The sequence below is a fragment of the Sus scrofa genome, chromosome 2, assembly GCF_000003025.6.
Source record: "Sus scrofa isolate TJ Tabasco breed Duroc chromosome 2, Sscrofa11.1, whole genome shotgun sequence".
Taxonomy (NCBI): Eukaryota; Metazoa; Chordata; class Mammalia; order Artiodactyla; family Suidae; genus Sus; species Sus scrofa.
This window is the reverse complement of record NC_010444.4, coordinates 149,137,575-149,154,985: the sequence shown is the minus strand read 5'-3', so window position 1 is coordinate 149,154,985 and position 17,411 is coordinate 149,137,575. Positions and strand designations below refer to the sequence as shown.

Sequence of the window (17,411 nt, the reverse complement as noted above, 5' to 3'; positions counted from 1 at the left end):
CTAGAGATACATAGCTTTTAAGTAGCAATCCAAAACCCAAACCCAGTTCTATCTGATCCCAAAGCTTTTAAACACTAATAGACATATCGAAATCTTCCTATGAGATTTCCAACCCAGACTGCTAAGAAAGAACTCTGACGACCCTCAGATATGTATGGAAACGTTCACAGGAACGGAGGCATGCCATGTTCCTCTTACTCTCGTGCATCTTCTTACCCGACTAGAATGGCATCTGGGAGAAGGCCCTCATTTCCTCTTCCCAGCCTGGGTCAAACTGTCTTTCATAATCTGTGTCTCCTCTACCCAAAGTCAAATTCATTGGCTTCTGCCAATGAAGACAGAGGCACAACTTCTCAACTGCTAGGAACATGGCACACGTTAAAGGTTCTTTATCAGGGATTTTATCTGTTACATCCTATATCCTTAACATAGGGCAGATAAAGAGGCAGGAAGTTATGTCTCAGTTTTACAGGTGAGGAATCTGAGATTAATATGGTATCGCTCATTTGTCAGAGTCACACAGATGATATCTGATGGGAGTATTACGTGAGTCCACACTTCTCAAAATTACTTATTAACTCATTAATTCAGTATGTATTGATGGATACTTTCCTTTTTTCTTTGTCTTTTTAGGGCTGCATCCGTGGCATATGGAGGTTCCCAGGCTAAGGGTCAAACCAGAGCTGTAGCCGCCTGCCTACACCACAGCCCTAGCAACGTGGGATCCGAGCCACATCTGTGACCTACACCACAGCCCATGGCAATGCTGGGTCCTTAAACCACGGAGCTAGGCAGGGATCGAACCTGCATCCTCATGAACGTTAGTCAGATTCGTTTCTACTGAGCCACAACAGGAACTCCTGATGGGTATTTTCTGTTTAAGGTGTTATACTGGAAACCAGGGCTATCTCAGTGAACAACATAGACCAGATTTGAACATTTCTTGGGAAGACAGACATTAAATAATCAAACAAAAAATTAACATTTAAGGGCTAAGAAGGAAGAATACAGTGCATGAAAGATTCTAATAGAGGGATCTGAGTTGGCTTAGAGGGTCACAGGGGTCAACCAACAAAGAGATATTTTAGCTGAAATCTGAGGCTAAATGGAACCAACTGAGAGAAGAGAAGAACAACACAGCAAAAACAAGTGTCAGGCCTGGAGGTATTTCATTAAGTTCATCTAATGAGCCAGGGGCACTGAAAGGAATAGAAGCCAGCTATCTGACCTTGGGATGGTGCTGTTTCCTTGACACTGGACCACCAAGAGCTGCTGACATCGGGCGTGCCTGCGTACCCCATTTAGCTGCTATCTTTGAGAAGAGAGCAGGCTTCTCTCCGTTGTTCTATCCAGAGCCTTTGCTTGCCTGTACAGTGTTCTTGTGCTGAGTTAGAAAAATATGCCCCCTCTGGGGCTAGTAAGCCCTGAAGGCTCCAAGCTTGTGCAAAATTAAGGGTACTATTACCAAAGGGGGCAGATGGGGGATGCAGGGGAGGGACTGGGGGTGTGGGACTGCAGGTGCGTACTGAGGTCTATGGAATGATTGGCCAACGGGGACCTGCTGTACAGCACTGGGAACTCTCCCCAGGATGCTGTGATCATCTAGGTGGGAAAAGAGGCTGAGAGAGAAAGCGGGTGTGTGTATATGTAGGACTGAGTACTTTGCTGCAAAGTAGAAACGACCACAACCTTGCAAGCCAACTATACCTCAATAAAACTTAAAAAATAAAAGGTGCTGTTAGCCTTTCCCCAGGCAAACACAGCGACGGTCAGGGCCATGGCATCACTAACAGAGGGCACCTGGATGTTACGTCCCCACCCCTGCCCCCCAGGACAACACAGTGCTGGTCCCTGACGGCATAGAGCTAGCTTTCTGAAACCTCTCCCTTCCATGAACACTGTCCAATCCCAACCTTTGGTGCTGCAGAGACAGGACCAGGGCCTTTCTTGGGGGGGGTAGGTTGGAGAGGACTGGACGGGTCCCGGCAGAGCTTCCTGATGGCTTTTGATGCTAAATGAGGAGTGACAGGCCGTGTCCCAGCCTTGGTTCTCTGAGACCAGACCGGCTCATGTCACGCCTCAGGTAATTCCACCGTTTATGCAAAGGGCCCTCTGACACTCACAATGCATACGTTTTCATCAATTTCCTGTAATTTTAGGGACCACCCCAAGCCCTCACCCTAGGTGACTGCTTTATGACAGCATTACTCAGGATAACCAGCATCATCCAAACTTAAACCCAATTTTATCCCCTTGAAAGTTTGTATCCAAAGAGAAGGGTATTTTATACTTCGGATACATAACGGCCCCAATATTCCTGTACACTGGGTGCAATAATTTAATTTTTTCTCTTATTGAATGTTTGCTACATGCCTTGCGTAATGTATCTTCAACTCAAAAAGACAGGCTGGCTCTCCAGGAGCGTGTAGCCCACTGGTGGAGATATTGAAACAGGTACCTATTAGGTCCTTTAGAAGTACTGTTAGCTCAGCCTGGGAGAACAAGAATGACTTTGCCAAGGAAGTGAAATCAAAGCCGAGACCAATGCCAAGCCCGAGATTAGGCTCCTTAAAGATTCACAAGTGAATCAAGCACTCTGCCCTTAAGAGATCTAAAGGCTGAAGGAGAAGAGAGCTATTAAAGTAGTTAATTCCCAAACAACCGGTCAAGGCTGGTACATGGCACGTGATGGAGCAGCTCTCTGGAGTGGGGAGAATGGCTGTGAGGAGGTTGGACAGAAGGGGCATCTGAACCTGAGCCTGAGGAGTAAGTGGGAATGCATCCTGGGGAGGCAATGGGGAGCACGTCCCAGAAAAACACAGGGCACAGCCAAGGCATGTGGGTGTGTAAGGGCATGTCAAGTTGGGGACAAGTCACCAGCTCAGCGCTTGGGAGAGAAGCCGAGCACACAGGGAGGCGAATAGGTGCCACTTGCCAATCCGACTTGTTGCAATCTGCTTGGCCCTGAAGAGCAATTCTGCCTGACACCCATCCAACTGTCAACACTGGCAGTGGAACCACCTACAGAAGAATTATTCCAGCACCATTTAATATACATTAGAAACACCAACAAAAAAAAAAAAAAAAAAAAGGCGTTCCCGTCATGGTGCAGTGGTTAACGAATCCGACTAGGAACCATGAGGTTGCGGGTTCGGTCCCTGCCCTTGCTCCGTGGGTTAACGATCCGGCGTTGCCGTGAGCCGTGGTGTAGGTTGCAGACGTGGCTCGGATCCCGCGTTGCTGTGGCTCTGGCGTAGGCTGGTGGCTACAGCTCCGATTCAACCCCTAGCCTGGGAACCTCCATATGCCGCGGGAGCGGCCCAAGAAATAGCAACAACAACAACAAAAGACAAAAGACCAAAAAAAAAAAAAAGTAAGAAACACCAAAAGAGTTTTTCTTTCCCTATCTGAAAAATTCTTGGTTTGAAAGACAGGGCAGGGCTCATGAGCAGAGATCCAAGAGCAAGCTGTGCTGATATCTTATGCAACAACCTAAATTCCACAGCGGATGAGGTCACCTATAGATGCCGTATAAATGGAGCCAGGCTTCAGGTGCCTCTGAACCATTTATCCGCATCGATGCCCTCTGCTCCAGACATGGCCGTCTCAGTGCTTCGGCTGACAGCTTTTCTGGGACTGCTTATCCTAACCCTGACCTGCCAGGCGGGTAAGTACGTCAGACGGCAGTGCGCGCCGTGCGGTAGTGAGCCCGATTGCAAGAAGCCAGTGGTGCCGATCTACTGATCTGGAATCTACGGGGAGCGGGGGTGAGGGAGCTTTGGGCACCGCAGAAAAAGCACTGGACTGGGAGACAAGAGGCAGATCTCCTAACGAAAAGAAAGTAGGATTTTTATTCAAATCTTTCCTCAGGGACTGCATGGAATTTAGACTGATTTTGTTCTTACATCTTCATGTGATCTAGTGATGCTATGATATTATAAATTCCTTGAGCGCTGGGGATGTTTATGTTTTAATGATTATAACTAAGAATACACAAAGGTGAAGTCTGGAATAAGACTCCTAGGCACGGCTCCACTTCTTACCAGAAATGTGACTTTGGGCCCGGTATCTCACCTCTGTGGGCCTCACACTTAAAAGGGAGTTTCAAGAGGTAACTTTCTCATTTAGTGCTCATGGAGATTCCATAAAAGAGACAAAATACACTGGAAGAGTGTCTGGTCTACAGTAAGCACTCAATAAATACCGTTACTGTTGTCAGGTATGTTCTCATTGGATTCTCACAATCCTTTGAAGTAAACATGGACAGTTTCATCATGTCCCTTTTTGCAGGTAAACAAACCAAGACTGCAGAGGGAGAGTCACGTGAGCATAGACACAGGAAGTGGGCCCTGGGACTCAAACGCGAAGGCCTTCGATCCTTTCTTTTCTAAAGCATCTCCTTCTTTCATGTCTTTCCAAGCACACAGGGGACCACAAGGCAGCATATGCAGAATTAGTGAATTTTTGATTTGAGAAGACCATGAGCTCTTAACCCGTCTTCCTTCAGAATGATACGTCAGAAAACACACACAGTACAAATATTTACCATCAGAGCCTTTTGAGCTGTTCTAAATGAAACCTGGCAGAACTCACACGCTTGGCCACCTGCTCATCACCACCAAACACACTCCAACAGAGCTCCTTCAGGGAAGGCCTCAAAAGACGACAGGGTTCCATCTGCTCCTAAAGTAATCACCGTACTTATATCCTAAATGTAAAAGGATTTATATCCTAAATGTAAAACATATAAAGGTGAGATTTCTATCCTAGAGACCAGTCTCAGGTTTGGCTCTCGTAAACTTTGAAACTGGTTAAATCAGTTCAGTACTTTGAACCTCAGTTTCTTCATCTGGAAAATGGGATAAGTGTCAACTTTGCCAGGTCAAATGAACACGCTTTTTTAATCACTTGACGAACTGTAAAAACTGCATAAATATCAGCATTACTGTACTTTTTCAGAACTTAATGATTATACTGACCAAGAAACTCAGCTAGTTAATGTAAATAAAGGCTATCCCATGTGATATTTGAAAGGAGAAAATATTCAACTACTCGCCCTGATAACCTGTTTCTGGTATGTCACATTTCTTAATTTTTATTATTTTTTGCAACACTTTCAAATTTCCTAATATTTTAGCAGCACTTAACATTTTTCATGATTTCTTTATGCACAAAAGGAGAAAGCTACTAAGAGTCATTCTATCGCTATTATTATTATTAATAATAACAATACAGTGAGCATTTATTGTGGGCTTACCTTAGGCCTGGTACTGCACTAAGTAGTTTATATAATATAGATGTATGGATATAAGCATATGAAATACATATATGTAATATATATACACACACACAGTATTGTTCAGTCTTGACAGTGACACAAGGAGGAAATTGAGAGACAGAGTAATTAAATATTATTTATAAGGTCACACAGTGAAATTTTTGCTGGAAATATGTATGAAGTCAGCTACACAGGACTCTAAAGCATGACTGCCCACATGCTAATGCTTCTCATTATGTGAGCCGAGGGCTGGGGCCAAGGGTTTGAGCTTCACACATACTCCAATCCAGGGCTCCTTGCATGTTGAAACGTTAGCATTTACTGCCAAATTAAGATTCAAAGTTGATGAAATTAAAGTTGTAGAAGTAGACAAACAGGAACACAGAAAAAAAGAACTCACTTTTTATGCAAGGAATTTCTGGTTTGCCCCTGATAAAGGTCTCCAGGGAACAGCTGTTTGAAGTCAGTTCTATATGATTTAAGAAACATACTATATGGAATTTTATAAAAACTTAGGTTCAGACCCTGGCTCAGCCACTTTCTAGATGTGTGGTTTTGGGTGCGTCATTGAATTTCTCTGAGCATCTCTTTTCTCTTCTGTAAAACTGTCATATTATCCCTGAACTGAATAAGGATTAGATATGTGATGAAATTACAAACAAGCCTCCTCGTGCCTCCTCTTCCCATAATGATGTCAAACCAATTCCTGTCACCGTGGTTGCCCACTTTGGGTAAGGGGCATGTTTGTATATGTCCATTTTTGCTCTAACTCCTAACACATGCTACGTCCATGGTAGCAGGCTCAAAAACACTTCTTGAGTGAAAAAACCAACAACTGAGTGAATGAATACTTGGTAGGTAGTACCTTGATCTCAGAATTGTGGCGTTGCTATCAAATCTTTTATTATGCCCTCTAGTAAATAATTAATGTTTGCAGAATTGAAAGCCCTATTTTTTACTGAGCGTTTCTGTTTTAGGACACAATATACGTGCAAGTCTTCTAATTTGACAGCCTCCACACCAAAAGCTAATGACACCTCCTCTGTTCAGAGTTGCCAGGCCTATTGTCCACGAGTTGGGACTTGAATCAAATTTCATGTTGGGATTGACAGATAAAATGTAGGATGCTCAGTTAAAGCTGAATTGCAGATCAACAATAAATATTTTTTAACTGAAGTATTTCCTAAATATTCCCATTCTTATACTTAAAAAGTTTTGTTGTTTATCTGCAATTCAACTTTTTTTTTTTTTTGGTCTTTTGTCTATTTAAGGCCACATCTGTGGCATATGGAGGTTCCTAGGCTAGGGGTCTAATCGGAGCTGTAGCTGCTGGCCTACACCACAGCCACAGCAACACAGGATTCTAGATGCATCTGCAACCTACACCACAGCTCATGGCAACTCTGGATCCTTAACCCAGAGAGCGAGCGTAGGGATCAAACCCACATCCTCATGGAGGCTAGTGGAGTTTGTTAACCACTGAGCCATGACGGGAATGCCTCTGCAATTCAGCTTTAACTGGGCATCCTCCTGTATTTTATTTAGCAGATCTGCCAACACTACTCGTGAAGCTGCAGTAAAACTAAAGGACAAAGGTCCTACTTTATCTTAGCACCAGAGTCCAGAGCGGTGGCCGTTCGTACCTGCCAACTGCCCCTCTTCCATTGCTTTTAATCTTATGAACCAGTTGGACTACAAAGCAAAGCTAACCTCCCCCCAGGACCCTGCATGTCACCACCCTCACTCTCTGGATCCTTGGCCTCCTTCCAAAGGGCACTCGGTTAAATGTCAAGAGTAGGGGACCTGCAGTTACAGTCCCATCATCTCTTGTTACCTGTATCACCTTCTGCTAATTCACCTTCTCTGTCCAGTGAGCTAAAATCCACATACCCGCAAGACTGAGCAAGCTTAAAGTTACATTACACATGAGCCGTCGAATCATCATTTGCAGAGCTGTCGGATGATACGTACATGTGATAGAACTTCTCCTTGTCATCATAGTTAGTATATACTTTCAATCATGTAGCACATTTGTGGTTATATATCCTAACTTTTCCGTCCGACTATGCAGTTCATCCCAGAACACATACGAATCCCGATATTCATACCAGACAGACACGGAATTGAATTCTGTTTTTGCCACTTACCAACTCCAGGGCTCTGACCGGCTTCTAAACCTCTCTTGAGCTCCATCTCTTCATCTTGAGCTTGGGGTAATTATTTTGCCTCGCTCATAGGGTTGCTATGAGAATAAAATGAGATAATGCATGTAGATTACCTGTCACAGGTATGTGCTCAGCAAATGCTACCTATTCTTGCATCACCCTCACTACTGTCACTGCCACGGCCCCAGGGATACATAAGGAAAAAACGCTAAAACCAAGCATTCTGTATTTCAGCCCTGATATTTACTAGCTGCTGAACTTTGAACAAGTTATGTAACCTCCATGGGCTTAAGTTTTCTCATTTGGAAAGAGAACCGGTGTCTACCTAAGCATCAGTATCTGCTGGTTGGTCTGTTTGGTTTTAGGAATAAATTTCAGAGGGCACGTAAAGACATTAACCATGCCGGCATTAAATGGGCAATAAACACAATTATACGAGAAGAATTAGTGAGGGGGGTTCTAAGGCTCTAGGGCTCCCCACGGTGAAAGAAACTTGCCTTTCCTCCTGCTAAGAACCACCCCTGAGATTCTGTTCTGTTTTTTCAGATGTCAAGCCCGATGTCAAGCCCAGTGACTCGGGCAAGAACCCAGAGCCAGAGTTCCCCAAATTCCTCAACCTCTTGGGCTCGGAGATCATTGAGAACGCGGTGGAGTTCATTCTGCGCTCCGTGACAAGGACCTCGTAAGCTCTGAGACAAACATGCTTTTGTCCGGTTTGCTGTTGGTCCTGACCGCATGGCATTAGAAGGATGAGAAGGAAAATCGCATGCATGCCATGCACTATTTTAACAGAAGAGCGTGGCTTACCTTAAAATAAATGTGCCTCTGGATGAATTTCCCTGAACTCTTGAACATTCCCCCAAGGAATTCTTTGGAACAAAGGGTTCCATAAAACAGTTTTTATTTCAGGACCAAGTAGGGAGGAAGAAGAACAGAGGCTCATTAGAAAGCCAGGTTCTCGCCCTGATGAGGTGCTACATCCCAGGTGATCTGGGCTAGGTCCTGGCTGAGCACCTCAGTTTATTCATCTGTAAAGATGAAGGGATTAAAGGACCCCCCACCCAATGCAGACACTGTAGTTGTTGGTGAAACTGGTGGGTAGCTATGTGCTCAGTCGTGAGCAGTGTGATGAGTCTGGCCTTTATTTTCTAGTTTGAGTTCACCGTCATGGCTAATCTCTCCTCTGAGACAATGGAGAGAAGGTCTCCACTGAGGGTTTGCTTTGATCACGAAGGATTTGCCTTGAAGGCAGAACACACAGAATTTTCCCAGCGTTTTCAACCTGCTTCCAGCTCCTGTGCCCAACTCCAAGTACATCCTGTGCAAGTTGACACAGCTCTGATTTCTGCTTCCACTTTGCCCTTCATTCTCCTGACATTAAGCTCCCCAGTTACAGCTCTCCAGGGTCTGACTCATTCTGAATTTCTAGCTGCTTTCAGTCTTCACTTCTCTGAGCCTCTGCTCTCCAATTCTCTCCATCACAGCCCCCTAAGCAGAGTTGAAAAAAGCGTGGCCTCTTACTCACCAGCCTCCTAATCGCCCAGAGACCTGCTACATGATGCAACCCATCCTGAACCATCCTGGGGCAAGGATACCGCTAGGCTTTTCAACAAGCTGTCAGGTGATTCTAATATACAACAGATTTTTGAAAGCCCTTGATTGGATGCTCTGGGCTACATGGCTGGGCCTTAAAGGGCCATATACCCTTTAAATTTGTATTCATATTTGTGTAGATGCGAATTTTTGTATTTGTCTAGGGAAAGTGCTTATGACTTCATAAATAGATTCTCCAAAATGTCTATGGCCAGTAACAGATTCAAGCCACTTCTATATGGAAGTTATCCGGGGTGATTTTGTCATCTCTGATGTACTTTAATCAATATATTACTGTCATGTGAATGGGCAGGATTCTGCTACAATCATCATGAACCAACTGTTATAACTCACAGATGTTTATTGTGTATTTTAGTTTATCCTATCGTGGTTGCTTTGGCAACTGTTGCGCTGCCATGATTGTTAGTGTAAACAAGGAGAAAACTGATAAACAGATAAAAGTAACAGGGATTCCTGATGTGGCTCAGCAGGTTAAGGACCTGACATTGTGTCTTTGAAGATGCTGGTTTGATCCCTAGCCTCGCTCAATGCATTAAAGAGCTGGTTTTGCCACAAGCTGCCACTTAGGTGGCGGAGGTGGCTCAGACCCTGAGTTGCTGTCTTAATGGCATAGGCCGGCAGCTGCAGCTCCAATTCAACCCCTAGCCCAGGAACTTCTATATGCCACAGGTGTGGCCATAAAAAAGGGAAAAAGAAAGAGTAACACTCATTATGTACAAAATACATATTAGACGCCAGTTGAATTCATACTGTTACAAATGACAACAATGCTGATGCAAAGAATTAGAACAATAATAACGCTTTGGATTTCTTCCCTAGGAAATTCCTCAGATATAAAATACCACTTGTTTTCTCTGTTATCTCTGAAAGTTGACTATCTGAAATACTAAGGAATGACTGGGTTCGGAAATGGCCCCTCTTTTACCCTCTTTCCCTCATTATATTCTGAGGGAAATGTAATTTTTTTTCTGTTCTGGTAACTTACAATGGTCTCAGGTGCTCTGCTCTTGCTTTAAATGCTGCAAATGCTCTTTGGCCTAAAATGCTTTTTTCCCCCTCATTAGCTACTGCTATGTTCTGCCTTTCATCTAAAAGTCACCTCCTCTTTAGAAAACAATTCTATAACCACTCTTATTAATTAATTCTTCCATTCCCTGGTTATTCTCTATCACTTTGCCTTGTTACCAATGTCATTATAACATATATCACCATCTCAAACGATTTATTTACTTTAATTGTGTAACTATATGAAAGTAGAGACCAGATGTATCTAACTCATTGATATAGCATAGTTCCAAGTCATTAGGCACTCAGTAGAGTTACTGAATTAATTAAATAAGGAAGGGGATCTTAGAGTTCACATCTGAAGCCCACTTACCCCAACTGACGGAGGCATCTTGAGGGAACTTTGTTGAAAGACACAGCGGTTCTTGCTCAAGGGAACAGACCTAGTTGGCCTCCCTCTGGCCAAGAAAAGACCCTAAGTATAACAGAGGATGGGAAGTGTGAAGAGACTATCAAGAGGTATTCCTAAGAACTTAATATGTGCTTGGCGTTCCCATTGTGGAGCAGCGGAAATGAACCTGACTAGCAAACATGAGGTTGTGGGTTCGATCCCTGGCCTCTCTTATCTTAGCGGGTTAAGGATCTGGGGTTGCTGTGGCTGTGGCTTAGGACAGCTACAGCTTACAGCTATAGCTCTGATTCGACTCCTAGCCTGGGAAAGGAAGTGGTGCAGGAATTGTGAAAGAAAAAAAAAAAAAATCCAGGCTGTAAACCCTATATCCTCAAAGAATTTGCAGCCCTTATTGTATAAGATGACATGAGAAATGCAATGATGTCCAAAATGCTAAATGAGGTAAATGCCAGCCAAACATAGAGTTAATGTCTACGGAAAGGAGCTGTCACTGGGACCAGGATGCTTAGGAGAGGGCTGATGGCAAAGGTGAGACGCAATTTGAGTCTTAAAAGACTCGACGAGATTTGATTAGAAAGGGAGAAAGACAGGAGTGATGGAACTTCCTAAAGATACGTTGCTTTATTTAGTCCTATGTATCTGATGCCTGAGTACTGTGTCAAGCACACAATAAATTCTGGATATGTGCTTTCACGGCAGTGAATAGACTGGCTTGCTCCCTTCACTTACCTTCTGGATGACTTTGGAGCTATATGATCTGCCTTTTGGTCACCATTGTTCTAAAAAATATCCATGTTATTAATTCCTTGGACCCTTTGAGAAGCCTCCGGTTCTTGGGAATTTCACTGCAACCCCCTGGAGTTTCCATGGTCTGACATGTTCTTTGTTCTCTCCTTACCTCAAGACTTTCTTGCGCATGCTTTTGATTTGACTTTTCTTCAGGCATCTGCCCCTTAAACATCATTGCTCCTCAAAACTCCAAATGCATAGCCCACCTGATTTTTAACATCACAGCTTCCACATTCAGAATTGTACTTACATGGTGATGTGCTTCAAATTCAAATGTCTATTGCTCTCTTTTTTCCCCCGGAGCTATAGCTGAAATAACCCATTGGTTATTAAAACCCTACCTAGGTTTTCCATCAATACCTCAAATTCGGCTGGTCTAAATTCAAGGCCATCCTCTCACAAACCTGCTCCTCTTCCCTTGTCCTTATCTTAATAAATCACATGCCCCATCCACCCAGAATCTAGATACCTCAGGTCTTTGATTCTCCCTGCTCCTCACCCCCTCCATTCAGTCACTAAATATTCTACCTCCAAGGGATTTTTTTCTTATACTATTCCCTTTCTTCAACTCCACTGACAAGTTGGTCCAGCTGAGCCCTTCATCACCTCTTTCCAAAGCTCTTCTCATTAGATCTATCATTAGTTTCACTGTTCCTGCCTCTCCCCACTCCAGTCCACCCCTAACCTATTAACAGAGCTGTGTAACAAAAGCAAATTTGCTCCCGTCACTGGCACTCCATTGCCCACAAATTCAGGGCACATGCATTCTGCTGATGATAAAAGTCTTCCCTGGTACTAATATAGCTTTCAATCATAGCTCTTACTTCAGAAGCCAAACACCTGATGCCCCAGTGTCAAGTAATTTCCGTTTCAGAGCAGGTCATGGTTGTTTAAACCTGCAGTTATCTTTACATATGATTTTTTCTCTGTCTCTAGTGCCTGACCCCCAAACCCCAACTCCATTATGTTCATCTGCTAGATCTAATAATTTTATAAAGTCCAATCCAAAGACACACCCCTACAAGTATAAAATTCAGATATTCAGACACTGGGATTTCATAATGCTTTGCAGGATCCTCCATAACGGCTTTTCATCCCTTGTTATTTTAAATTATTTGCATCTGAATGCCTCTTTTTTCTCCACTAGTGTAGAACCACCTCACAGACCACTTTAGTCATCTTTTATTTTCTCAACAGCTGCTCCACACCCAATCCTTGAAGAGGGCAGTGGGCTCTGGCATTAATTCATGATTCTGGAGACCAAAGTTTTAGACTTTGCCTTGCAATGCACCAGCCATCTGATTGGGACGGGTTGTTTAATCTCTTTAGCTCCAAAGTTTTTTTTTTCAAGGATTAAAAATTTTATTTATCCATTAAACAAATATTTATTAATCCATACTACAAGCCAGGCATTGTTCTAGGTGCTAAAGATATATTATGGAACAAATATATCAAAATATCTGTCTTCATAGAGTTTATATAGGAATATACACCAAACTAATAGACATGTTGACAGATTTAAAGAGATAATTACACACAAATGGCTTGTCAAATATGAACTATAATGGAAATCTTAGACCTTATTACTTTATCACTTAGGAAAACCTAGAGAAGAAAAATATTACAAGTATTACAAGATACCCTAGTGATCGTTCTAATATTCTTGTTCAGTCTAAATCATAATTCATTTTTTCTTTTTTTTCAAGAGGATTTGTGGAACTTGATGATAAACGAGGAGAACATGCAGCAAAGTGACTTCCCCAGGTGATTTTAACTTAAAAATTTACAACCAAAAGAATAGTATATTGACCAAAGGAAAAAGGGTCTGTCTGATTTATTTAATGAATTGGGGCACCTGCATCTACCCAAAAGTAGAAGAGTTGTAATTTGGGGGCAGGTTCTTTTTTCTTGAGGTCATCTTTTAAGATTGATTTTAAATAGATGTATTTTTAATATCTTAAAGTCATTGACTGAATACGATTCTCTTAAGCCCGATCGTGGAGGAGGGGGAAACAGGCTCGCACTGGGAGTTAGGGGACCTGGTCCTGCCACAACCCTGCTTGGAACTTGATTTCTGCAATTTCAACCTGAGAAAGAAGGGGCTTGAACGCACTAAAATCCAAAGACCCATGAAATCATGGAATTAGTTACTCCGGAGAAGAGCGGGGTCTGCAGAACCCAATTCCAGGAGAAAGGACTTGTGAGCTCTCTAAACCTGCACAGTTAGATTTATGGGCAAACAGTCTGGTCTGAGTGCCCAGAGACACCTGCTGTTTCCTTATCCAGTTCTCTCCTGAGAATGGCGATCAAAATATAAGTACAAAATGTCAGACCTGGGAAAGTAGTTCTGTAAGTAACTAGCATGAACTTCGTCCTTAAGTCTGTTTTAGGCGTTCAACTAAGCACTGTGTATACGTAGTACCTAAGTTAATTCTAACATTCCCTGTGGAAAATAGGTATTGTTCTTCTTAAAAGTTATATATAAGGAATTCAAGGCTCAGGGAGTTTAATGACTGTGGCCAAGTTTGGCATCTAATTTTGAGCCACCTGATTGCAGAGTCTGTGCTCTACCACTCAGCCATAGAACTATTGGTGCAGAGAAGAGAGTGGAGGAGACAGTAGAGTGATTAAGCTATGTGGTCCTTGACATGCTCCAGGCGCCCACAGAAAGAAAACACTACTCCTTTGGTTAGTTGAGCTACCTCATAAGCATCTCCAAGAAGCACGGCCTTTCCCAGCTTCTATCTTGTATCTGGTCTGAGAGTGTGCCTTTTCCCTCTTGGCTCCATTTCATAGGAAGGGAGAGATCAGCTTATGCTTACCATCATATTACCCTGGCCCTTAGCCCACCCTTTCCCACAAGCTTCTAAGGATGGAAATCAGGCTTGGGCGTTGGAATCAAGATATGCCCAACCCAGACACACCTGAATCTCACCCTCAAGCCATCGAAGCTTTTCAAAACACTTTGTTACGTATGCATTTTTCCATTCACATCTTCTCAGGGAAAGCCTACTTCTTATTGCAGGTCTCCTGACCCTTTGCCTTCATTCAGGCTGGTGGTACACACCTTACCCGGGCTCATTGGTGCCCACACCCTAGAGGTTCAGGGCATGAGACCTTCCAACAGGCAACAGCAAAGTTTAGAAAGAGCAAAAGGCATGGAGAAGATGTAAATTCAACGTCTACCTTGGCCTCTTATGGCTTATGTGACTGTGCAGAGGTCAGTGGGTCTCCCCGAGTGTCCCTTTACTCCTTATTAATATTTAAAATGTTAGAAACTTAATTGTTCCAGACATTAATGCTGGAATTTTTAAACTAAATATAAAAATCTTTGAGTGGATCCATGAACCCACTGAAGATGCCCTAAAGGCAGCAAGGACTGGCTCTGTCTAGGGTACGAAACACTTGGACTAGAGAGAAGGAAGCCTTGAAGGCAGAGATTAAATTTTGGTTTGATCAAGAGTGTCTCTTTATACCCCAGTGACTAGTAATTTAATAAACTGTTTTAAAAGTTGCATTTGTAGGATAATCACCTCATCTAATCAAAAGCACGTCATCACTTTAGAATGAATTAGCAATTCCCAGAAATGCCTCTCTCTCCAGTATAGAAAGTGTGGCCACAGTTCTAGGTATTTGCTAAATTAAGATAGGTAGATAAAGAGGTCGATATATAAATATCCCATCTTCCTCCTAGAAAATGTCTCTTCTCTGCATAGTTAATGCTTATCTAATCCACACCTACTATGTGTCAGACTCTGCCAATGCTGTCAAGGAGGATAACACTGTACCACCACTAAGAAGTTTCTAGTTGGGACAATCACAGTGCCCCCAGGACCGTGCAGGGCAATAGTAAGTTACATGTAGAAGTGCCGTGGACACGGCTTGGATAAAAGATGCTAAAGGAAGACCTGGAGGCAGGTGTCGGCATCAACGTGCTTCATCAGGAAGGTGAATCTCTGCATATGCAGTCTCAGATGATGAGCCTCAGTGGCAAGTTCTCCAAAACAGATCATCCAAGAATTAATCCCCCAATTAATCGGAGATTCTCCCAACCTCTGCTCGCTCACAGTGGCATGATTTCTTGATGTTAATAGACTTACAATCTTAACTCCTAAGGTGCTGCATTTCTTGAAATCATGAGGATTCAAGTCTTCAGTGTCTTAAGTCATTTGACATCCTAAAGTAACTTTCTTATGTTAAAATAAGAATCTGATGAACCTCACTAGACTATTAAGATTGTTGGAGAATGGAGTTCCTGTCATGGCGCAGTGGTTAACAAATCTGACTAGGAACCATGAGGTTGCGGGTTCCATCCCTGGCCTTGCTCCGTGGGTTAAGGATCTGGCATTGCCATGAGCTGTGGTGTGTCGCAGATGTGGCTCAGTTCCCTGAGTTGCTGTGGCTGTGGCGTAGGCTGGTGACTACAGCTCTGATTGGACCCTAGCCTGGGAACCTCCATATGCCGTGGGTGCAGCCCCAGAAAAGGCAAAAAGACAAAATGCACACACAAACACACACACACACACACACAGATTGTCAGAGAAGTAAAAGATGAAAAGGCACTTGGTGAATTCTAAATATCTCTACACATTTTGTGAATTAAGGGAGAGTGTACTTGGACACGCTTGATGACATGTTTTGACTTGCGGGTCCCTGCTTAGTGAGGGAGCTAGGACTAAATACATTTAGTAAGAAATCCTCACGTAGCTAAGGAGCAAAACTGCAGATGGGGTTGACATCACTCTATCCATCTCATGAAGTCTGATGGGAAATGTTGCTTTTAGAATTTAGAGCAAGAAAAAAAATGTGCCTTTCCCTAAGAATAGCTTCCTCTTTTTCTGATCATAAGATTTATGCAGCTTGGTTTATTTCATTTATTTATTTTTCCTGTCTACTCAGAAACTCAAAGTGAAACTGATGACTCAATTTGTCCCAGTGTTTACTATATGCGCCGTCTCCCTCCATCCCTCTTGTAGATTCTTGTCTCATTTATCTTGCATTCTCATTTTGTTGTTGTTGCCTCTTTCCTCAAATAAACTGCTGAGGCATAAAAATGTTGAAGAAAAGATGAAAACATCTTTATGTTTTTATTAAGCCTTAAGCCTTCCCTAGCTGATAATTGTTTTCTTCTCTCTGGTTTGTGTTTCTAAGGACACACCTACAGGGCTCCAGAGTAAGCCAAGGGCAGCCAAATCCTGCTTTTCCGGTTCTTCTGTTTTACCAGTTCTCCAGCACAGAGGCCTCTCAAATCAGCTCCCAGCAAGTTCTTAGAATCAATGAGCTCCTTAGCAAGTTCAGGCCCTGGCTTCAACCAAACACAGCTTGTTTTGAACATCCTGACTGCATTGCTGCTTCTACAAGTCAGAATCAATGTGTCTCCTTTGCGGTCACATAGCCTAGTTCATTACGAAGATTTTTGTTAATGGGAGTAAACTTTCCTGAGTATGTTTAAGGTTTTTAATGATGCAAAAATATGAAACTTATAAAAATTATTATTATCCAGAATAATGGAAGGACATTTCAAGCTAAGAGAACCCAAATTCAGGTAACATGACAAGTCCAAAGTCACAGAACCAGTAAATGGCAGAAAGAGGACTTGAACCTGACTCCAAAGAACAAGCTCTGAACCCCTAAAAATGTACGAAGTTTCAGAGTTGAAAGTTTCTAAAATCCTTTGTGGAAAAGTCTTTCAAAAAATCTGAGCCCACTCTCTTGGGCTAGTAAATTGAAAATTGACCTTTTCTTTCTTTCTTTCTTTCTTTTTCTTTCTTTCTTTCTTTCTTTCTTTCTTTCTTTCTTTCTTTCTTTCTTTCTTTCTTCCTTCCTTCCTTCTTCCTTCCTTCCTGTCTTTCTTTCTTTCTTTCTTTCTTTCTTTCTTTCTTTCTTTCTTTCTTTCTTTCTTTCTTTCTTTTTCTTTCTACAAGGTTATTGCTGTTCCACCGTCTTTACTGTTCTCACGGATGAGCAGAGTGCCCTTGAGGACACTTGAAAAGGGTGGATGGACCAGTCCTTGACAGTCTAGTGCAGCCTTTTCACTTCTCCCACCCCCTTGCCACACGGACCTGGGTCACCAGGGGCCATCAGTGCAGTTCTTGGTCACGGAGGACTGAACCATTGTTGAACCTGACCCAGCTGAGGCAGGAAGGTT

General features: G+C 42.9%; 1 protein-coding gene across 1 annotated transcript; it reads left to right on the top strand.

Moving 5' to 3' along the window:
- On the top strand, positions 3,448–17,117 carry C2H5orf46 (chromosome 2 C5orf46 homolog). The gene is made up of 4 exons (XM_003354349.2): positions 3,448–3,667; positions 7,990–8,125; positions 12,970–13,027; positions 16,415–17,117. The coding sequence occupies exons 1-3, from the start codon at positions 3,580–3,582 to the stop codon at positions 13,016–13,018; spliced, it is 273 nt and encodes a 90-aa protein (XP_003354397.2). The 5' UTR covers positions 3,448–3,579; the 3' UTR covers positions 13,019–13,027; positions 16,415–17,117.

Bases quoted from the DNA above. Each gene is read 5' to 3' on its own strand.
- C2H5orf46 (XM_003354349.2), top strand. From the start codon at position 3,580: ATGCCCTCTGCTCCAGACATGGCCGTCTCAGTGCTTCGGCTGACAGCT. The intron at 3,668-7,989 runs GTAAGTACGTCA...CTGTTTTTTCAG, and splicing joins AACCCTGACCTGCCAGGCGG to ATGTCAAGCCCGATGTCAAG. The intron at 8,126-12,969 runs GTAAGCTCTGAG...TTTTTTTTCAAG, and splicing joins CGCTCCGTGACAAGGACCTC to AGGATTTGTGGAACTTGATG.